This window comes from Heterodontus francisci, chromosome 5, assembly GCF_036365525.1.
Source record: "Heterodontus francisci isolate sHetFra1 chromosome 5, sHetFra1.hap1, whole genome shotgun sequence".
Classification (NCBI taxonomy): domain Eukaryota; kingdom Metazoa; phylum Chordata; class Chondrichthyes; order Heterodontiformes; family Heterodontidae; genus Heterodontus; species Heterodontus francisci.
The window spans coordinates 12,646,929-12,671,194 of NC_090375.1; the positions used below are offsets into that span (position 1 = coordinate 12,646,929).

At 44.8% G+C, this 24,266-nt stretch overlaps 1 protein-coding gene across 5 annotated transcripts in view; it reads right to left on the reverse strand.

The window, feature by feature from the left end:
- LOC137369736 (carbohydrate sulfotransferase 9-like) overlaps positions 1-24,266 on the reverse strand; it is a 165,387-nt gene that overhangs the window by 102,624 nt on the left and 38,497 nt on the right. For 2 of the 5 annotated variants that reach the window (XM_068031125.1, XM_068031121.1), the window contains exon 2: positions 3,348-3,528. In XM_068031125.1, the coding sequence (XP_067887226.1) occupies positions 3,348-3,459 (112 nt within the window). In that variant the 5' untranslated portion in view covers positions 3,460-3,528. Of the gene's footprint in view, positions 1-3,347; positions 3,529-3,764; positions 3,805-24,266 lie in introns of those variants that run through there. The other 3 variants (XM_068031123.1, XM_068031126.1, XM_068031124.1) reach the window with 3 other exon arrangements.

Sequence of the window (24,266 nt, forward strand, 5' to 3'; positions counted from 1 at the left end):
GCCAGGGCCACTCAGCACCTGACCTCATTACAACCTTGGTCCAAGCATGGACAAAAGAGTTGAATGACAAAGGCAAGGTGAGATGAGAGTGACATCAAGGCAGCATTTGACCAAGTATGGTATCAAGGAGCCCTAGCAAAACTGGAGTCAATAGGAATCAGGGGAAAACTCTCCACTGGTTGGAGTCATACCTAGCACAAAGGAAGATGATTGTGGTTGTTGGAGGTTAATAATCTCAGTCCCAGGACATCAATGCAAGAGTTGCTCAGGGTACAGTGCTAGGACCAACCATCTTCAGCTGCTTCATCAATGACCTTCCCTCCATCATAAGGTCAGAAGTGGGGATGTTCACTGATGATTGCACAACGTTCAGCACCATTCGCGACTCCTTAGATACTAGAGCAGCTCATGTCCATATGCAACAAGACCCAGACAACATCAAGGTTTGGGCTGATAAATGGCAAGAAACATTTGCGCCATACAAGTGCCAGGCAATGACCATCTCCAACAAGAGGAAATCTAACCATCTCCCCTTGACATTCACTAAATTCCCCACTATCAACATCCTGGGAATTACCATTGACCAGAAACTGAACTGGACCAGCCACACAAATGCTGGGCTACAAAAGTAGGTCAAAGGCTGGGAATTCTGCAGCGAGTGACTCACCTCCTGACTTCCCAAAGCCTGTCCACCATCTACAAGGCATAAGTCAGGAGCGTGATGGAATACTCTCCACTTGCCTGGATGGTGCAGCTCCAACAACACTCAAGATGCTCAACTCCATCTAGAACAAAGCAGCCCACTTGATTGCCACCCCATTCACTCCCTCCACCACTGATGCACAGTGGCAGCAGTGTGCACCATCTACAAGATGCACTGCAGCAACTCACCAAGGCTCCTTGGGCAGCACCTTTCAAACCTGCGACCTCTACCAACTAGAAGGACAAGGGCAGCAGATGCATGGGAACACCAACACCTGCAAGTTCCCCTCCAAGTCACACACCATCCTGACTTGGAACCGTTCCTTCACTGTCACTGGGTCAAAATCCTGGAACTCCCTTCCTAACAGCACTGTGGGTGTACCTACCCCACATGGACTGCAGCAGTTCAAAAAGGCAGCTCACCACCAGCATCTCAAGGGCAATCAGGGATGGGCAACAAATGCTGGCCTAGCCAGTGATGCCCACATCCCACGAATAAATAATTAAAAAAAACAATTGGCCATGCTCTTCTCATTCGCATATTCACTTGACTGGCTGCTCCATAAGCTTTTGCTAAAGGACCTGTCTGCCCACCCCTGGCGTTGAGTGTTTGAGAAATCCTAGACCCTGCCATTTTCATTGAGAAAGGCCATTTGACCTTTTATTTATAATGATAGTGATAATTGATAAACTAGTTTCCATAGAACATTAAAAATAAACCAATCCTTGCATTGCATAGCAATTACAGCAGAGAAGCAGGCCAGTCAACCCAACTGGTCTTTGCCAGTGTCTCATTAAATTCTCATAAACGTTCTAATTTTAACATATCAGACCTAGCGTTGGAGAATAAACCCCTTTCCACTCCATCGTCTAGTTTCCCCTTAAATGTATCTATACTATTCTCCTCAACTACTCCCTGAGGTAGCGAGTTCCAGATTCTCACCACTGTCTGGGTAAAAAGGTTTCTCCTGAATTCCCTATTGGATTTATTGGTGACTGTGTCATATTCATTGCCCTCTGGGTTCTTGTCTTGCTGCAAGTCCAAATATCTTCTCTACATCTACCCCATTGAATCATTTCATAATATTAAATACCTCTGTTAGGTCCCTTACTCTAGAAGTCTAGAAATATCCCAATCAACAAAACACACTAAATACATTCAAGAATACAGCTATAAGTACCCTGATATTCAACTGTGATCTTTACTGCTAACACTGGTTGCCCTGCAAAACATCAGCCATTATTATTAGTTCCCCTCAGAATCATCATCCTCCAAATTGAGTGCCATTGATGATAGTGAATACTCCCTTCCTTCACCATCAATATCATGGACCTCTCTGCCCGACTTCATTTTCCACTTGCTCCTTAAGTATTTGAGGTATCAAGGCATGGATTGTTTCAATTCAATTCAGCCAGGTCCATCAAAGCTGCATCACAGCCTACAATTTACATTTAAATAGCACCTTTAATGCAGTAAAATGTCCCAAGGTACTCCACAGGAGCAGTTATCAAGCAAAATTTAACATTGAGTCACATCATGAGATATTAGGATAGGTGACCAAAAACTTGGTCCAAAAGGTTAGTTTTAAGGAGGAGACAGAGATGGAGAGGTTTATGGAGGGAATTCCAAAGCTCGAGGCCCAGGCAGCTGAATGCACGGCCGCCAATGGTGAAGAAATTAAAATCGGGGATGTGTAAGAGGCCAGAATTTGGAGGAGCTTAGAGATCTCGGGTGGGGTTGTGGAGAAGGTTACAGAGATATTTTGGCAGAGCCAGATTCTCAGCCTTCCCTGCAGTACGATAGGAGGGACCTTTTCAGTTACATAATAGAAACAAGCAATTTGCAAGTCCAAACCAAATAAAGACAACATGTTAGCATTACCCAGGGGCAACCAGGGATGTTTCGCCCTGGTGCTGTATTTCTCCTGTTGAGGATTAATCATTACTTTCTCGAAAGACATGTTATACATTATACCGAGACAGATGACAACGCATAAAGATTTCCAAAATACCATTAAATGTTCAAATAGCATTGCCCTGGGAGATTACATTACATGAGTATAACTTCTGACATCTTTTTACTTGGGAGTTACACTTGGCTAATTCGAGACAGCACTAGCTGGAAGCACTCAACACATCTGGCAAGGTCACCGTGAGCTCTCTCCTTCTACAATTCAGCTTTTCTTCTAATCACCAGCCGACATCATCTCAGGAAAATGTTGCCCCCCGCCCTCATTTTAGTTTTTGCCTTGTTAAAAAGTCTGTTGTTCAGCATTTACTCTCTTTCGCCCCCCCCCCCACTTTAGAGACGTTCCCTAAACTTAAGCAAGGGAGGAGAGACATGCACAAACAGGTGAAAAATACCTTACAACTGCACTGCAATGTGTTCGTTTTAGACAGGAGAAGCCCTGAGGCACTCTGTCACCTCCAGTTTTCCTGTTGGATTCCTACTGTCAAGTGTTCCAGTCTAGCAGTGAGACATTCTGTCAAATAAAGAGCAGACCCCCACACGTTTGCAGAAACTCCCCAAATGCTCCTAATGTACTCAGAAGTCTTTTTGTATATTCCCAGTTTTTGCATCACAAAAAGAAACATTGGAAGCAAGATAAGCTGTTTTTTTTTCTCTTAAAAGTGCAAATACTCACAGGAACTGTGTCTCTCCTCTGTACTTCCGCAGTCACACGAAGAGCTGTGCAGATTTTGCGGGGATGAACTTGTCCTTTTCACAAGAAATTGGAGCCTGAAGTCTTTCCCCATTTCACTGTTTTCCCTCTGTGTCTGCCTCAGTCTTGGAATCTCTGGAAATGGGAGAACAGTGGCTGTACACTAGGAGCAGGGGGGTGGAGAGAGAGAGAGAGAAAGGATCATCTGTGATGTGTGTGTGCGAGCTTGTTACTCTGACTGAGCTGCTGTGCCCCCAGCCTTAACATCTGGCGTAAACCAATCAACAGGATCAGCCACTCTCACTTGGTGTGTTTGACTACTCAAATAATCCATTTTTATCTCAGGAACGAGGATAAACTATTCCAAACAGGATCAGAAGAAGCCTGCTCTCCACTCACCAAAGCCACTTCCATTAGAAATCCACAGAGCATTGCTTTGTTCCGGGGAGACAGGAAGGGAATTAAAGAGAGACGACAACACTGTATATAAGGCAAGAGACATTACCAAACACCAAAGGAATGACAATAAAGGTAACTCTGGATCACAGCCAAAGCAAATACGACACAAACTTTCTGCAAAGGCAGGAACCTCCGCTGTTTGAGCTTTGTGTTAATTCAAACAGTTTTAAACAGTAATTGGTGCCTTATTGCAAATTCTCATGAAAAGTTCCCATTTTGGCATATCAGGTCTAGATCTGAAGAGCAACCAGTTTTCACCTCCCCCCAAGCCCCTCCCCCCCCTCCCATCCAGTGCTCACAGTTTGAAATTGATGTTATATTTACATAGGAGGTACAGTAGGCAATTAGGAAAGCAAGTGGTATGTTAGCCTTTGTTGCAAAGGGGATTGGAGTATAAGAGCAAGGGAGTCTCGCTACAATTATACAGGGTAATGGTAAGACCACACCTGGAGTACTGTGTATCTGTGTATAGTTTTGGTCTCCTTACCTAAGGAAAGATAAATTTGCCTTCGTGGTGGGGGGGTGCAACAGCAGTTCTCAAGAGTGATTCCTGGGATGAGAGGGCTGTCTTACAAGGAGAGATTGTGTAGAATGGGCCTGTACTCTCAAGGAATGAGAGTGCATTGAAACATATAAAATTCTTAGAGGGTTTGACAGGATAGATGTTGAGAGGATGTTTCCTCTGACTGGAGAGGACGAGGCATCACAGTCTTAGGATAAGGGGTCAACCATTTAGGACTGAGAATCCTTTCCTTTATTAATCCAGGTATAGAATACAAGAGCAGGGAGGTTATGCTGGAACTGTATAACTCATTGGTTAGGCCACAACTTGAGTACTGTGTGCAGTTCTGGTCACCTCATTACAGGAAGGATGTAATTGCACCTCGAGAGGGTACAGAGGAGATTTACGAGGATATTGCCAGGACTGGAAAAATGCAGCTATGAGGAAGGATTGGATAGGCTGGGATAGACAGAGAAGGCTGAGATCTGATTGAAATGTACAAAATTGTGAGGGGCCTGGATAGAGTGGAGGTGAAGGGCCTATTTACCTTAGCAGAGAAATCAGTAACAAGGGGGCATAGATTTAAAGTGACTGGTAGAAAGATTAGAGGGGAGATGAGGAAAAAAAATTTCACCCAGAGGGTGGTGGGGATCTGGAACTCACTGCCTGAAAGGGTAGTTGAGTCACAGACTCCCTGTAATTATACATTATACCTTATATATCCTTAGTCTGTTTGGAAATCATTCCCTTATAAATATGCAATTTAAGAATGCATGATTTTAATTCACAGCAGTGTCTGTTCATTTCAAATAATTTCAAAAAGGACTGACATTTAAATAGTGCCTTTCACGACCACAGAACTTTAAAAAAAATATTCTTTCATAGGATGTGGGCGTCACTGGCAAGGCCAGCATTTGTTGCCCATCCTTAATTGCCCATGACAACTGAGTGGCTTGCTAGGTCATTTCAGAGGGCAGTTAAGAGTCAACTACATTGCTGTGGGATTAAAAACAAAAAGTGCTGAAAAATACTCAGCAGGTCTGGCAGCATCTGTGGAGAGAGAAGCAGAGTTAATGCTTCAGCTCAGTTCTGATGAAGGGTCACCGATCTGAAATGCTAACTTTACTTCTCTCTCCATAGATGCTGCCAGACCTTCTGAGTATTTCCAGCACTTTTTATTTTAGATTTCCAGAATCTGCAGTATTTTGCTTTTATTACATTGCTGTGGGTCTGGAGTCACACGTAGGCCAGACCAGCTAAGGACAGCAGATTTCCTTCCCTCAAGGATTTTAGCAAACCAAATGGGGATTTATGACAATTGATGATAGTTTCATGGCACCATTATTGAGCTGAGCTGTTAATTCAAGATTTTATTTAATTGAATTTCTTCATAAACTGAACTTAAATTCCACCAGTTGCTCTGGTGGGATTTGAACCCATGTCCCCAGGATATTAGCATAGGTCTCTAAATTATAAGCATAGTGACATTATCACTGTGCCACCACCTCCCAACAAACTTGACAAGCAATTAAATACTTTAAGTGTAGTCACTGTTGCAATGGGCTGATTTTTGGACTGTACTTACTATGTAATTCAATGTTAATGCTGGGAAATATTTTCCAAAAAGCTGGATAATTTTATTCCAGCTTTGCTTCTTGAACAGGTTACTTTCTTAAATTTTGTCTTCGATGATTGGTCCAGCTCTCGCCAGTCTGCCTTATGCAGAATCTAATTCTCCAAGCAACACAGAAGTGTGTCAAATGGAATGAACAGATAGCTTTGCTCTGGAATCACACCTCAAGAGAGAGTCATGACCACATGAGTATTGTGGCTTTACAACTGACCCTGGTGGGACTGTGCTGGTTACAGATATAGAACCCTAACCATTTTTAGCCAATAGAAATCTTTCCCATTGTGCCTAATTGCATATAAAGGGCTGGATTCTATTGCCAATATGGGGGTGGGAATGGAGGTTGAATTTCCCGCTGCCAGCCGGCATGCCGGTTTCCTGCCGCAGTCCCAACTCCCGGCCATTTCCCTGGTCGGATATGGAATGCCTACCCGCCTGATTAAGAGGCTAATTCAGGCCATTCGGGGGTGGGGAGGGGGGTGGGGGGGCACACAGTGTTCCAGGGTCAATCTGAGGACCTGCTCCCTTACAGCTGCCACACCTATATGGTCACAGCTGTGGCCACAGGCTGCCCTGTGGAGGTGTTTCCCCTCCCTCTAGATGGCGCTGCCCTCTCTTTCCTATACCTGCAATGGCAGGCTGCGGCTCCTTCAGTGCTGGAGCGCCTCCTATTGGGCCTTCAGCTTCAAGAGCCCACCCACCATCCTTAATTGGATGGCGAGCATGCCCTCTGGCCACGAATTGACCAATCCCTCGGAAATTGTGTCGGCCAACTGTTGCCAGCATGGTGAGGGGGCGGGACCAGGATTTGATCCCAAAGTGGGGCACCCAACCCAAATGGAAAACCCTGTCCAAAGTATAGAGAGGCTACCAGATGAGGGTATTGCAGTTGATGTAGTATACATGGATTTCAGTAAGGCTTTTGATAAGGTCCCGCATGGGAGATTGGTTAAGAAGGTAAGAGCCCATGGGATCCAGGGCAATTTGGCAAATTGGATCCAAAATTGGCTTAGTGGCAGGAAACAGAGGGTAATGGTCGAGGGTTGTTTTTGCGAGTGGAAGCCTGTGCCCAGTGGTGTACCGCAGGGATCGGTACTGGGACCCTTGCTGTTTGTAGTGTACATTAATGATTTAGACATGAATATAGGAGGTATGATCAGTAAGTTCACAGATGACACGAAAATTGGTGATGTCACAAATAATGAGGAGGAAAGCCTTAGATTACAGGATGATATATATGGGCTGGTAAAGTGGGCGGAGCAGTGACAAACAGAATTTAATCCTGAGCAGTGTGAGGTGATGCATTTTGGGAGGACGAACAAGGCAAGGGAATATACAATGGATAGTAGAACCCTAGGAAGTACAGAGGGTCAGAGGGACCTTGGTGTACTTGCCCATAGATCACTGAAGGCAGCAGCACAGCTTGATAAGGTGGTTAGGAAGGCATATGGGATACTGGCCTTTATTAGCCGAGATATAGAATATAAGAGCAGGGAGGTGATGATGGAACTGTATAAAACGCTAGTTAGGCCACAGCTGGAGTACTGTGTACAGTTCTGGTCACCGCACTATAGGAAGGATGCGATTGCACTGGAGAGGGTGCAGAGGAGATTCACCAGGATGTTGCCTGTGCTGGAGCATTTCAGCTATGAAGAGAGACTGAAAAGGCTAGGGTTGTTTTCCTTAGAACAGTGAAGGATGAGGGGGGTCATGATTGAGGTATACAAAATTATGAGGGTCATTGATAGGTTAGATAGAACATAGAAACATAGAACATACAGCACAAAACAGGCCCTTCGGCCCACAATGTTGTGCCGATCCTTTGTCCTCTGTCAAGGACAATTCAATCTATACCCCATCATTCTCCTTTATCCATATACCTATCCAAAAGCCTTTTGAAAGTCCCTAAAGTTTCTGACTCAACAACTTCCCCGGGCAAGGCATTCCATGCCTCGACCACTCTCTGGGTAAAGAACCTTCCCCTGACATCCCCCTTATATCTCCCACCCTTCACCTTAAATTTATGACCCCTTGTAACGCTTTGCTCCACCCGGGGAAAAAGTTTCTGACTGTCTACCCTATCTATTCCCCTGATCATCTTATAAACCTCTATCATGTCACCCCTCATCCTTCTCCTTTCTAATGAGAAGAGGCCTAGAATGTTCAGCCTTTCCTCGTAAGACTTATTCTCCATTCCAGGCAACATCCTGGTAAATCTCCTCTGCACCCTCTCCAAGGCTTCCACATCCTTCCTAAAATGAGGCGACCAGAACTGCACACAGTACTCCAAATGAGGCCTTACCAAGGTCCTGTACAGCTGCATCATCACCTCACGGCTCTTAAATTCAATCCCTCTGCTAATGAACGCTAACACCCCATATGCCTTCTTCACAGCCCTATCCACTTGAGTTGCAACTTTCAATGATCTATGCACATAGACCCCAAGGTCTCTCTGCTCCTCCACATGCCCAAGAACCCTACCGTTAACCCAGTATTTTGCATTCATGTTTGTCCTTCCAAAATGGACGACCTCACACTTTTCAGGGTTAAACTCCATCTGCCACTTTTCAGCCCAGCACTGCAACCTATCCAAGTCCCCCTGCAGACGACAATAGCCCTCCTCGGTATCCACAACTCCACCAACCTTTGTATCATCTGCAAATTTACTGACCCACCCTTCGACTTCCTCATCCAAGTCGTTAATAAAAATCACAAACAGGAGAGGACCCAGAACTGATCCCTGCGGCACGCCACTGGTAACTGGGCTCCAGGCTGAGTATTTACCATCTAAGACCACTCTCTGCCTTCTATCAGTTAGCCAATTCTTAATCCAACTGGCCACATTCCCCACTATCCCATGCCTCCTGACTTTCTCCATAAGTCTACCATGGGGGACCTTATCAAATGCCTTACTAAAATCCATGTACACCACATCCACTGGTTTACCCTCATCCACTTGCTTGGTCACCTGCTCAAAGAATTCAATCAGGCTTGTGAGGCAAGACCTACCCCTCACAAAACCATGCTGACTGTCCCGAATCAAGCAGTGTCTTTCCAGATGCTCAGAAATCCTATCCCTCAGCACCTTTTCCATCAACTTGCCTACCACCGAAGTAAGACTAACTGGCCTGTAATTCCCAGGGTTGTTCCTATTCCCTTTCTTGAACAGGGGCACAACATTTGCCACCCTCCAATCACCTGGTACCACCCCCGTCAGCAGAGAAGATGAAAAGATCATTGCCAGCGGCTCTGCAATTTCATCCCTTGCTTCCCATAACATCCTTGGATATACCCCGTCAGGCCCGGGAGACTTGTCTATCTTCAAGTTATTCAAAAACCCCAACACATCTTCCCTCCTAACGAGCACTTCCTCGAGCTTACCAGTCTGTTTCACACCATCCTCTTCAGTAATACACCCCTTCTCATTCGTAAATAGATAGGGAAAGACTTTTTCCCTTAGTGGAGGGGTCAATAACCAGGGGGCATAGATTTAAGGTAAGGGGCAGGAGGCTTAGAGGGGATTTGAGGAAAGGTTTTTTCACCCAGTGGGTGGTTGGAATCTGGAACACACTGCCTGAAGGGGTGGTAGAGACAAGAACCCTCACAACATTTAAGAAGTATTTAGATGAGCACTTGAAACGCCATTGCATACAAGGCTATGGGCTAAGTGCTGGAAGTGGAGAGAGTGCTGGACTAGAATAGTTAGGTGCTTGATGGCTGGCACAGACACAATGGGCCGAAGGGCATGTTTCTGTGCTGTATAACTCTATAACTCTCTCTCTTTGGCCTCCTTGTCTCGAGAGACAATGGGTAAGCGCCTGGAGGTGGTAAGTGGTGTGTGGAGCAGTGCCTGGAGTGGCTATAAAGGCCAATTCTAGAGTGACAGGCTCTTCCACAGGTGCTGCAGAAAAATTTGTTTGTCGGGGCTGTTACACAGTTGGTTCTCCCCTTGTGCCTTTGTCTTTTTTCCTGCCAACTGCTAAGGCTCTTCGACTCACCACACTTTAGCCCCGCCTTTATGGCTGTCCGCCAGCTCTGGCGAACGCTGGCAACTGACTCCCACGACTTGTGATCAATGTCACAGGATTTCATGTCACGTTTACAGATGTCTTTAAAGCGGAGATATGGACGGCCGATGGGTCTGATACCAGTGGCGAGCTCGCTGTACAATGTGTCTTTGGGGATCCTGCCATCTTCCATGCGGCTCACATGGCCAAGCCATCTCAAGCGCCACTGACTCAGTAGTGTGTATAAGCTGGGGATGTTGGCCGCCTCGAGGACTTCTGTGTTGGAGATACGGTCCTGCCACCTGATGCCAAGTATTCTCCGGAGGCAGCGAAGATGGAATGAATTGAGACGTCGCTCTTGGCTGACGTACGTACTCAGGGAATTACCTTTTTTTGAAAAAAAATTAATTTCTGTACTCTAGAGAAGCTGGCTTGTTCTCCTTTAGAGTAGAAACATAGAAATGGCGAAACATAGAAAATAGGAGCAGGAGTAGGCCATTCGGCCCTTCGAGCCTGCTTCGCCATTCATTATGATCATGGCTGATCATCCAACTCAGTAGCCTGTTCCCACTTTCCCCACATATCCTTTGATCCCTTTAGACCCAACAACTATATTTAACTCCTTCTTGAAAACATATAATGTTTTGGCCTCAACTGCTTTCTGTGGTAGCGAATTCCACAGGCTCACCACCCTCTGGGTGAAGAAATTTCTCCTCATCTCATTCCTGAAAGATTTACCCCGCATCCTTAGACTATGACCCCTGGTTCTGGACTCCCCCACCATCGGGAACAAGGGGAAATTTAATAGAGGTGTTCAAAATCATAAATGGCTTTGAGATAGTAAATAAGGAGAAACTGTTTCTACTGGCAGGAGTGTCGGTAACAGTGGGTACAGATTTAAGGTAATTGGCAACAGTACCAGAGGAGGAGATGATGGGGCATTTATCTTTTAAAATGCAACTAGTTGTGATCTGGAATGCGCTGCCTGAAAGGGCGGTGGAAGCAGATTCAATAGTAACTTTCAAGAGGGAATTGGATTGAAGGTGAAAAAAGAATTGCAGGGCTATGGGGAAAAAACCAGGAGGAGTGGGGCTGATTGGATAGCTCATTCAAAGAGACGGCACAGACACAATGGGCCGAATAACCTCCTTCTATGGTTCTATGATATACTGTTTTGGGTTAAATGCTATCTTATGATATGACCTGATGATGTACATTTACCAAAACATCTAAATCTTAGCAGTCCATCCTGAATGACAGTATAACATTCCAAACTCTCTGTCCTTGTGACCTCTGGAATAGAGATGTGTAAATCAGTACAAGCTGTTCACAAGGATGGCTAAGTCTGTTCTCCGGAAAGGGAGTGTGTGGCCAAGGGGGAGCAACAAAAACTTGAATTTATCTTGAATGTAATAAAACGTCCCAAGGCTCTACACAGGGGCAGATTATCCGAGACAAAATTTGACCTCGAGCCACATAAGGAGATATTAGGACAGGTGACCAGAAACTTGGTCAAAGAGGTAGGTTTTAAGGAGTGTCTTTAAGAGGAGGAGAGAGAGGTGAAGAGGTTTAGGAAGGGAATTCCAGAGCTTAGAGTCTCGGCAGCTGAAAGCACGGCCGCCAAAGGTGGAGCAATTAAAATCGGGGATGCACAGGAGACCATAATTGGAGGAGGCCGAGTACATTGGAGGGTTGTGAAGCTGAAGGAGGTTACAAAGATAGGGAGGGCAGGGCCTTGGAGGGCTTTCGAAAGAAGGATGAGAACTTTCAAATTGAGGCGTTGCCAGACTGGGAGTCAACGAAGGTCAGCAAGCACAGGGAATGCTGGGTGAACAGGACTTGGCGTGAGTTAGGATACGGGCAGTACAGGTTTGGATGAGTTTAAGTTTACAAAGGGTGTAAGATGCGAGGCTGGCCAGGAGAGGGTTGTGTGTCTTAGGAACTCTCTTCCTCAAAAGGCGGGGGAAGCAGAGTCTTTGAATATTTTTAAGGCAGAGGTGGATAGATTCTTGATAAGCAAGGGGGTGAAAGGTTATCGGGGGTAGGCGGGAATGTGGAGTCAGCGTTACAATCAAATCGGCCATGATCTTGTTGAATGGTGGAGCAGGCTCGAAGGGCCGAGTGGCCTCCTCCTGCTCCTAATTCGTATGCTCATAAGCCTTGGAATAGTCAGGTCTGGAAGTAACAAAGGAGGCCTGGGCTATGAGGGAGCAGTGGGACAGCTTGGAAGTGAGGAGGGAGACTGCTGTCTGAGGCAACATAGAAGTGCAAAGTGGGAGCCAGTACTGGGATTGACACTTAAAATGATGACAGTAACACTGTTGTTTTATATTTAACTACCACTTCCAATTCCTCGCACCTGTTAAAAGTAGATTTTATTTAAAAAACACCATTGCTGTAACCTTTGCCAGCCCTACAACCTCCCAAATGTCTGCGCTCCTCCAACTCTGCTCTTTTGGTCTCCTTATATGGCTCGGTGTCAAATTTGATAACTGTCTTGTGAGGCACCTTGGAATGTTTTCCTACATTAAAGGCTCTGTATATTGAGCTTAGTTTTTCAGTAACATTTCCATATTGTGCAATGTACATTAACATGAACAAAAGTCAAATATTTTTATATATATAAGGTAATCACAAGAGGCTTTTGGGATGAAATCTTTGAAGAATCAGCATTCTCCATCAGGTACAAATTTCCATATTTACTTTGATAACTGACAGCAGACCCTCAGCTCTCTCAGATAGTGGGATGTCCATGTTCAGACAGTTGTTAGTGGAGTGGAACTTCAGAGAATGTTAAGAGCCCACTTCAGTATATTCAAGTACACATGCTGTGATCAGGTTACACCTCTTTGTCGAGCCATTACTCAGTGGGTAGCACTTCTTGTCTTTGAGTTAGAATGATGAGGGTTCAAGTCCCCTGACAATGACCAGAACACAAATCTAGGCTGACAGACCCAGCGCAATGCTGAGGGAGTGCTACACTGTCAGGTGTGCCATCTTTCCAATGACTCCTGTCTGTCCTTGAAGTAAAGGCTCCCACAGCACTATTCAAGGATAAATAGTGAAATTCTTCCCAATGTTCCTGGCCAATTTCTATCTCTCAACCAGCATCATTATCTGGTAATTATGTCATTGCTGATTGTGGGAGCTTGCTATGCATAAAAAATAAATACTTCATTGGTGGTAAAGCGCTTTGGATCATTCTGAGGTCATGAAAGGTGCTATATAAATGCAAACCTTTATTATTGTTGTTTTTAGGAATTTTAGGAATCTAGAGGCCTGGATTGATGATCCCAGTGTTGAAATCCCACCAGGGCAGTTTTGAGAATTTGAATTAGAAAATTGAAATCCCTCCCAGCAATGTAATGGCACCACTGCAATAAAAAAAAAGACTTGTGCATTTCTATAGCGCCTTTCACGACCACAGGATGTCCCAAGGCGCTCTACAGCCAATGAAGTACTTTAGAAGTGTAGTCACTGTTGTCATATATGAAAGGTGGCAGCCGATCTGTGCACAGCAAGCTCCCACAAACAGTAATGTGATAATGACCAGAAAATCTGTTTTTGCGATATTGACGGAGGGATAAATGTTAGCCAGGACGCCGAGGAAAGATCCCCTGCTCTCTTCAAAATAGTGCCACTGGATCTTTTACATTCACCCAAGCAAGCAGATGGGGCCTCGATCAAAAGAGGGCACCTCGGACGGTGCAGCACTCCCTCAGTACTGCACTGGAGTGTCAGCCTAGATTTTTGTTTTCAAGTCCCGGAGTGGCTTGTGACTCAGGGATGAGAGTGCTACCCATTGAGCCACAGCTGACAATCTCCAAGCTATTTTATTTCCACCTGCCATTTTAAGGGTGATCGAATTGAGGTGTTTAAGACGTTTAAAGGAGTTGAGAGGGGAGAAAGAGACAGAGAAACTAAAGTTAGAGCTAGGGGGATGATGTCAGGAAGCACCTCTTCACATAAAGGGTGGTGGAAATATGGAACTCTCTCACTCAAACATTTGTTGGGGCTGGAGGTCGATTGAAAATACAAAACACAGATTGGTAGATTTTTGATGGATAAGTTATAGAACCAAGGCGAATAGATGGAGTTACAATCCAACTGAATTGCAGAACAGGCTCGAAGGGCTGAATGGCCTCCTCCAGTAGCTCAGTTAGGCCAACGAAGTGATCTTTGGCTTTGCATATTCTCCCACCAGCCTCACTCCCTGTCACTGTGAGAAGCTCGACTTTAAAATAAGTGTACGAGGGCAAGCTTGTGCATGGACTGAAACAGAAAATTCTGGAAATACTCAGCAGGTCTGGCAGCGTCTGTGCAGAGAGCATCAGAGTTAACGTTTCAGGTTGGTGACAACTCAGTTCCGATTTCTGAGTTCTGATGAAAGGTCACAGACCTGAAACGTTAACTCTGTTTCTCTCTCCGCAGCTGCTGCCAGACCTGTCGAGTATTTCCAGCATTTTCTGTTTTTATTTGCGATTTCCATCATCTGCAGAATTTTGCTTTTGTACTTGTGCGTGGATTGTTGTCTTTTGTCTTCCTCCAATTATACAGCAGAAGGAGGCCATTCGGCCCATCGTGCCTGTGCCGGCTCTTTGAAAGAGCTATCCAGTTAGTCCCACTCCCCCTGGCTCTTCCGCCAGAGCCCTGCAAATCTTTCCTTTTCGGGTATTTATCCAAATCCCATTAGAAAGATACGATTGAATCTGCCCTTTGGCAGTGCATTCCAGATCATAACAACTCACTGCACTAGGAAGAATTCTCCTCACCTCACCTCTTGTTCTGCTCCTGTGGAATCTCTGCCTTACAAATCAGGTGTACAACAGAGTACTGGGAGCCTCCAGCTACGCACGGAACACCTTCCAAGAAGGATAACTAAGGCTAGCTTGGGAGTCCGACAATGTGTGCAGTTTGTAGACGAGTGAGAATTTGAATTACAAGGGATGTCTTTATCTGATTATCAGCCATTCAAACTGAATCCCCCGTGGATTTCTGACTGAATCCGTACAAACAAGTACAGTGACTCGACGTGAAAAATAAAACTGTCCTAGAGAGATCTAGGGCAGGGCGGGGGCGGGGGTGGTTGTGGGGGGTTGTTTTTTTTGCTGTCAGTGATTAATTGCCACCACTTACTTTTCTGTTGTCAAGACTGGGAAAACTAAAAAGTCAAATACTCTGGTGAAGAATTGAAAAGCAGCTCGAGATTTATTCAGCGACCCAGTACTGTGCTCCCAGAGGTCTTGGTTTGCACAGGGGGGTGGCATGCACAAACATATCTACATGCACAAACATATACAGCAGGCAACTTTCCCAAGCTGGCACAGAGATGGATTAATCAAGCTTTTCAATCCAATTGCACTTCATCCCAAGGTACAACATGAAATGTGTTCCTGTGTCGCAAATGCGAATGAATTGACAGAGGATTTGTTAATTGGTTTAATTGCTTTCCTAAACTTTGAGTGGAGGCAGCTGTGAAACTGATACTGCCCAGAAGAATTATATTTCTGGATGACGTGACAACATTGCAAACAAATCCCCTGGCTTGCTGGGAAGTGAGGGCCTCAACATTTTTGAATCTTTCATTTTTAAACCTCGTATCCTCACTAATTTCTTAATAAAATTACTTAATGTTTACCCTTTTGAGGCACAGGATTTAATATGTTAAAGGGCCAGAAGGATATAGAGCCTAATTCCACTCAGAGTTAGGTTGACAGTTCTGGCTGGAGACATCACTGGAGGATTTGATCACATGATATCCTAACCACATGACATCAGACCAAGTAATGTCTGTCACATGATGCCTCATAAAATGCCATCTGATTACATGCGATCTGTAAATGTTCTTGCATTTACCTTACCAATTTGGTTTTATGAACAATAACTTGCTTTCCAGGAAGATAATCAGACAGAATTTGACACTGAGCTAAAAACTGGTGGCCAAAAGCTTGGTCAAAGAGGCAGGTTTTAAGGACCACCTTAAAGGTAGAGAGAGAGGTAGCGAGGCGAAGGGGTTTCGGGAGGGAATTCCAGATCTTAGGGCCCATGCAGGTGAAGGCAGGCCTGCCAATGGTGGAGCCATGGAAATTGGGGATGCGCAAGAGGCCAGAATTGGAGGAGTGCAGAGATCTCAGAGGGTTGTAGGGCTGCAGGACATTACAGAGATAGGGAGGGGTGCGAATTTGAACATGAGGATAAGAATTTTAAAATTGAGGCGTTGACGGACCGGGAGCCAATGTAGGTGAACGAGCGCAGCAGTAATTGATGCGTGGGACTTGGCGGGAGTTAGGATACACTTAGCAGTGTTTCGGATAAGCAGAGGATTGAAGGTGGGAGTTCAGCCAAGCGAGTATTAGAATAGTCAATTCTGGAGGTAACAAAGGCACAGATGGAGCTTTCAGCAGCAGATCGGTTGAGGCAGGGGCGAAGACAGGTGATGTTACGGAGGGGGAGGTGTGAAAAATTCTCGGAGGCTACCCGAAGCGAGGAGGTTAACCCAACGCCCTGAAACATCTTGTGTGATCCTGCGCACAATGACTGCATTCATGAATTGCAAGGGCTGCCACTCCTCTGTTCAACTCTTCAAGGTACTTATGGCGTCCCAAGCATAAAGATAAGATATGCATGATGACTCTGCAGGCAGTTCAGCAAATCCATGAGTCCTAATGCACGCAGTCAATATTGACAACAACAATAGCTTTGATTCAAGAAGGCAGCTCACCACCACCTTCTCAAGGGCAATTAGGCCTGGCCAGCGACGCCCACAAATGAACAAATTTTTAAAACTTGCATGTGTACAGTACCTTAAATGTAATAGCACATGCCAAGGTGCTTCAAAGGAGCGAACCAGACAAAATTTGCTACATAAGGAGATATTAGGACAGGTGACCAAAAGCTCGGTCAAAGAAATAGGTTTTAAGGATCATCTTAAAAAAGGAGAGAGGTTTAGGGAGGGTGTTCCAGAACTTTGGGCCGAGGCAGCTGAAGGCATGGCTGCCAATGGTGGGATGATTAAAATTGGGGATTAAGCACATTGGGACATTTTATTACATTAAAGGTGCGATATAAATGTAAGTTGTTTTTATTATTGGACTGACTGAAGCTTGCAAGCTTAGATTTGAGTGTAAGAAACTTATCCATGTTGCGACTGCCTGTCAAAACCATGCAATCTGCTTAAATTGAAAAATCCATTGTTCCAACGTCATAGAATTCACCAGATTAATATTCCTGTTTTAGTGAAGCTACCACAGTCTGTGTTTGCGGTGCAGGTTGGAGTCTAGGTGGAGTCCACTGCTGTTTGTTTTGAATATTGTGGTTCTGTTTAGGATCTCTTTGTCCCCTTTCTTGAGTTTCACCTAAAGCTTTTCCTTTGGCCCTGCCTCACGAATTAGGCGAGATTTGTCTATTGTGACTTTGTGCAACAAGTAATTATTGTTTAGTTTTATTTTTCCTTTCAGCAGCCTTGGGGAATGGGTTGCCAACATTGTCACCATCCTGCTGTGTTGGGTTGCCTCGATTTTTGCCTCCGCCATTGCAGAGTTCAAGCAGTGTACACCCAATCGAAGAAACTTGCAGCGCGAAAGGAGGCCATTCATGGCTGTGTTGGCTCTTTGAAAGAAATGTCATGCTTAGTCCCAAACTGTGGGATTTTTAATGTGGTGATTGTCAATACTTTTCTCTGACGGGGTTACAGTGCCTATTTGTGGGTTTGAGTCTCCCTCCATGAGGGGTCTGGACAAAGTAGATAGGGAGAAACTGTTCCCATTGGCTGAAGGATCCAGAACCAGAGGACACCAATTTAAATTGATTGGCAAAAGAACCAGGGGGCACAGGAGGAAAAGCCTTTTACACAGCGAGTGGTTAGGATCTGGAATGCACTGCCTGAGAGTGTGCTGGATGCAGGGTCAATCCATGCCTTCCAAGGAAAACTGGAAAATTATCTAAATAGAAAACATTTGCAGGGCTACGTGGAAAAGGCAGGGGAGCGGGACTGGGTGAATTGCTCTTGCAGAGAGCCGGCATAGACCTAATGGGCTGAATGGCCTCCTTCTGTGCTGTGGCCATTTCATGATTCAATGATAATCCAGGTTGATGCTCCCAGTGCAGGGTTGAGGGCGTGCTGCATTGTCAGAGGTGTCACCTTTTGGACGGGGCATTGAAGAGAATTCCTGTCTGTCGTCTCAGGTGAACATAAATGATCCCATGGGACTATTTGGAAGAAGGGTAGGGAAGTTCTCCCTGGGGTCCTGTCCCAATATTTATCCCTTAACTAATGATACAAAAAAAATATTTTCTGGTCATTATCACATTGCTGATTGTGAGATCTTGCTGTGCACAAATTGGCTGCTACATTTCATACATTACAACAAAGACTACATTTCAAAAAGCACTTCATTGTCTGTAAAGCACGTCCTGAGGTTGTGAAAAGCACTACACAGAAGCAAGCTTTTTTTGAAAATGGTAGCTGTGGTTCAGTTGGTAGCACGCTTGCCTCAGTGATGTAACGTTTTGGCTTCAAATTCCACTCCAGGACTTAAGTGCAACAACCCAGGCTAACATTCCAGTGCAGTGCTACACTGTCAGAGGTGCTGCCTTTTGGATGAGACAATAAACTGAGGCCCCATCTGCTTGCTGGGGTGGATATAACAAAGATCCCATGACACTATTTCGAAGAAGAGCAAGCGAGTTATCCTTGTGTCCTGGCCAATATTTATCCCTCAATCAACATCACAAAAAATAAATGATCTGGTCATTATCACATTGCTGTTAGTGGGATCTTGCTGTGTGGATACTGGCTGCTGTGTTTCCTACAGAACAACAGTGACTACACTTCAAAAAGTACTTCATTGGCAGTAAAGCGCTTTGAGACATCAGGTAGTTGTGAAAAGTGCTATTCAATGCAAGTTTTTTTTATTATTTATTCAAAGTCTATGTTGTAACAATTTTGCCTTCTCACATTTCGTGTGGCAGGGGGTTGGGGATGGAGAGTTGCGCATTATTGGCTTACATCTGGAAACCACTCCCAGGAATGGGGTAATCTCATGAAGTATAGCGTGAATATTCCTCATGAGATCATTGCAGTTTTGGAATTAGTTTCCATATGTACAGCAGTAACACCCACCTCTACCTTCCTGTCATTATTGTACTGTACGCTCTGTCTGCCAACCTCAACAACTGGAGAAGTTACAATCATACAGCACTGGAAGAGGCCATTCGGCCCATCATATACCTGTGCTAACTCTTTGAAAGAGCTATCCCATTAGTCCCAATCCTCCTGCTCTGACCCTATAAATCTGTGGTTTTTTTCCCTTTTCCAGTATTTATTACCACTGCCATTTTAGATCATAACAACATGCAGTGAAAAATGATTTCTCCTCATCTTGTCTCTGGTTCTTTTACCAATTATCTTAAATCTGTGTCCTTTGGTTACTGACCCTGCTGCCAGTCAGTGGAAAGAGTGTCTTACTCTATCAAAACCCTTCATAACTTCGAACACCTCAATTAAATCTCCCCTTAAACCTCTCTGCTCTAAGGAGAACAATCCTTGTTTTTTCTATTCTCTCCATGTAGCGTATACTTTTTAAAAAAATGATGTCTCCCTCCAGGCTGAAATTAGCAATCTCCCCTCTTTAGTGGGTTTGCCTACATTATATACAGGCCATTAGCATCAGAGTGACCAGTAAATGTTGCCTTTTCACATTCATCTGTGACTGTTAGGAGATGATAATCATACATCTTTTCATCTTTGACATTTGCCCTCGAGTGTGTCTCTCTGGATTATCCTCTGACCCTTTCTGCACCCGCACAGCTCTAATTACCAACTGCTCAAAGGGACAGAAATTATCTCAAGGTCAGAACTACTGAAACCCCTGGAAGGCACGGCTTAATCTTTCTTCATGCTTTATGGACTGAGAAATACTGCATTCTAATCAAAGGAAAGTTAAGACGTAATGAAAAATCTTAACTGTCATTGCTGCAAGCCTAGATGAGTCTGCCAACCACCTCGAAAAGGGCATTTATTGTGTGCCATTTTTCAATTTTATTTCGTGTTAACCATTAGAAGGTTGATAAGTTTGTCTCACGCAATATAAGACTGAAACAGACCCTCTCTTCCCTTTTTTAAGTTTATGTTCTTTTTATCTAAGATAATCTATTCCCATTTCTATTCTACAACCATTATAACCGAACCATAAAATCTTGCAGCAGAGAAGGAGGCCATTCGGCCCGTCATACCTGTGCCAGTTCTTTGAAAGAGTTGTCCAATTTGTCCCAGCTTTTTCTCCATGGCCTTGTAAATTAGTCTTCTTCAAATATATATCCAATTCCCTTTTGGAAGTTACTTTTTTTTTAAATTCATTCATGGGATACATGCATCACTGGCAAGAGCAACATTTATTGGCCATCCCTAATTGCCCTTGAGAAGGTGGTGGTGAGCCGCCTTCCTGAACCGCTGCAGTCCATGTGGTGTAGGTACACCCACAGTGCCGTCCTTCTTCCACCAGCCTTTCAAGGAGTGCATTTCAAGGGCCTGTTTCAGTGCTGTATCTCTAATCTAATCTAAAAAATCTAATCTAATCTAAGATCACAACAACTGCGTAAAAAAAAACTTCCTCATGTTGCCTCTGGCCCTTTTGCCACTCACCTTAAATCTGTGTCCTCTAGTTACTGACCCTTCTAGCACTGGAAACAGTTTCTCCTTATTTACTCTATCACAAACAGTTCATGATTTTGAACACCTCTATAAAATCTCCATTAGCTCTTGATGATGTTGTTATGAATGTTGAAGGCACCAACCGGCAAGGCCCAGATCACCACAAACATGATGTGTGATCTTGTCCTTCAGGTGTGCAAAGGGAGCAGCTTCAGGTTGCTGCTTCCCATCTCTAGATTGCTACCTCCATCTCCCGAATCCTCCAGCAACTACACCCTCAGGTGGTGAATCTGAGATGACTGTAGATCACTTAGGAGTGATCTCAGTGCAGGCGAGTGGCCTTCACGGCCATCAGCAAAGGTGCACCAAGAGAAGACACCCCACCTAAATCTTGACAGGAACCAGACAGAAGAATTTTTGAACAGCGAAGGACAATTTTAGGGAGGAAAGGAGATTAAAGACAGGAACAGAGTCATACAGCACTGAAACAGGCCCTTCGGCCCACTGAGTCTGCGCCGAGCAACAACCACCCATTTATACTAAGCCTACATTAATCTCATATTCACTACCACATCCTCACCACCTATGCACACGAGGGGCAATTTACAATAGCCAATTTACCTATCAACCTGCAAGTCTTTGGCTGTGGGAGGAAACTGGAGCACCCAGTGGAAACCCACACAGTCACAGGGAGAACGTGCAAACTCCGCACAGGCAGTACCCAGAACCGAATCCAGGTCACTAGAGCTATGAAGCTACAGTGCTAACCACTGCTCCACTGTGCTGCCCAAATAGTTAGGGGTGATGGCAGGATCAAAGTGGGCTTTTCAAAAAGGGGCTAATTAGAGTCATAAAGAGTCATAGAGTTATGTAGCACAGAAACAGACCCTTCAGCCCACCGTGTCCATGCCGGCCATCAAACCTATGTATTCTAATCCCATTTTCCAGCACTTGGCCCATAGCCTTGTATGCAATGGTGTTTCAAGTGCTCATCTAAATACTTCTTAAATGTTGTGAGGGTTCCTACCTCTACCACCACTTCAGGCAGTGTGTTCCAGATTCCAACCACCCTCTGGGTGAAAACATTTTTTCTCAAATCCTCTCCAATCCACCTGCCCCTTACCTTAAATTACCTTCCCTGGTTATTGACACCTCCGCTAAGGGAAAAGGTTTCTTCCTATCTACCCTATCTATGGCCCTCATAATATTGTATACCTCAATCAGGTCCCCCTTCAGCCTTCTCTAAGGAAAACAACCCTAGCTTATCCAGTTTCTCTTCATAGCTGAAATGCTCTGCCCAGGCAACATCCTGGTGAATCTCCTTTGCACCCTCTCCAGTGCAATCACATCCTTCCTATAGTGTGGTGACCAGAACTGTACAGAGTACTCCAGCTGTGGCCTAACTAGCGTTTTATACAGCTGCATCATAACCTCCCTGCTCTTATATTCTATGCCTATACTAATAAAGGCAAGTATCCCATATGCCTTCCTAACCACCTGATTAGAACAGCTTTGAATTGGGAGGGAGCATCACGTGAGGAAATAAAGAGATTAATTATCATGATGAGAATTGGACCAGGGAGGTACAAAGAACAAAGAACAGTACAACACAGGAACAGGCCATTCGGCCCTCCAAGCCTGCGCCGATCTTGATGCCTGCCTAAACTAAAACCTTCTGCACTTCCGGTGACCGTATCCCTCTATTCCCATCCTATTCATGTATTTGTCAAGATGCCTCTTAAACATCGCTATCGTACCTGCTTCCACCACCTCCCCCGGCAGCAAGTTCCAGGCACTCACCACCCTCTGTGTAAAGAACTTGCCTCACACATCCCCTCTAAACTTTGCCCCTCGCACCTTAAACCTATGTCCCCTAGTAACTGACTCTTCCACCCTGGGAAAAAGCTTCTGACTATCCACTCTGTCCATGCCACTCATAACTTTGTAAACCTCTATCATGTCGCCCCTCCACCTCCGTCGTTCCAGTGAAAACAATCTGAGTTTATCCAACCTCTCCTCATTGCTAATGCCCTCCAGACCAGGCAACATCCTGGTAAACCTCTTCTGTACCCTCTCCAAAGCCTCCACGTCCTTCTGGTCGTGTGGCGACCAGAATTGCATGCAATATTCTAAGTGTGGCCTAACTAAGGTTCTGTACAGCTGCAGCATGACTTGCCAATTTTTATACTCTATGCCCCGACCGATGAAGGCAAGCATGCCGTATGCCTTCTTGACTACCTTATCCACCTGCGTTGCTACTTACAGTGACCTGTGGACCTGTACGCCCAGATCTCTCTGTCTGTCAATACTCCTAAGGGTTCTGCCATTTACTGTATACTTCCCACCTGCATTCGATCTTCCAAAATGCATTACCTCACATTTGTCCGGATTAAACTCCACCTGCCATTTCTCCACCCAAGTCTCCAACCGATCTGTATCCTGTTGTATCCTCTGACAATCCTCATCACTATCCGCAACTCCACCAACCTTTGTGTCGTCCGCAAACCTACTAATCAGACCAGCAACATTTTCCTCCAAATCATTTATATATACTACAAACAGCAAAGGTCCCAGCACTGATCCCTGCGGAACACCACTTGTCACAGCCCTCCATTCAGAAAAACACCCTTCCACTGCTACCCTCTGTCTTCTCTGACCAAGCCAGTTCTGTATCCATCTTGCCAGCTCACCTCTGATCCCGTGTGACTTCACCTTTTGTACCAGTCTGCCATGAGGGACCTTGTCAAAGGCTTTACTAAAGTCCATGTCGATAACATCCCCTGCCCTTCCTTCATCAATCATCTTCATCACTTCCTCAAAAAACTCAATCAAGTTAGTGAGACACGACCTCCCCTTCACAAAACCATGCTTTCTCTCGCTAATAAGTTCATTTGTTTCCAAATGGGAGTAAATCCTGTCCCGAAGAATCCTCTCTAATAATTTCCCTACCACTGACGTAAGGCTTAGCGGCCTATAATTTCCTGGATTATCCTTGCTACCCTTCATAAACAAAGGAACAACATTGGCTATTCTCCAGTCATCTGGGACCTCACCTGTCACCAATGAGGATACAAAGATTTCTGTCAAGGCCCCAGCAATTTCTTCCCTTGCCTCCCTCAGGTAGTTGAGTGATCAGGAAGTATGTGCCTGAAAGGACGGTGGAAGCAGAGTCAATGGTAACTTTCAAAAGGGAATTGGATAAGTACTTGAAAAGGAAATAAATTATCGGGCTACAGGGAAAGAGTAGGGGAGTGGGACTAATTAGATAGCTCTTTCAAAGAGCCAGCATAGTCATGATGGGATGAATGGTCTCCTTCTGCGCTGTGAGATGTGTTAGTAATTAAGTTTTTATTTTTAAACCTCCTAATGATTTGCCTCTTCGAACTTGCCTTTGATTATCTACCTTATACATTCTGCTCTTGCTTAGCATCAATGGAACACCCCTTGGGATGGTTTATGATGTGTTGTGCAAGGGAAAGTGGATACTATTATAGCAATAGACAGCTGCAAGGCAAAGCAGCTTATACAAATCAATAAAACTCAATCTGGATCAGCGGAAACAGCCTGTGTCCAATTTGATTCACCAAACAGCTCTGCTCCTCTGTTTACATCATATTTTGGCAAGGAACAGCTGTTCAACAAGAAGAAAAGA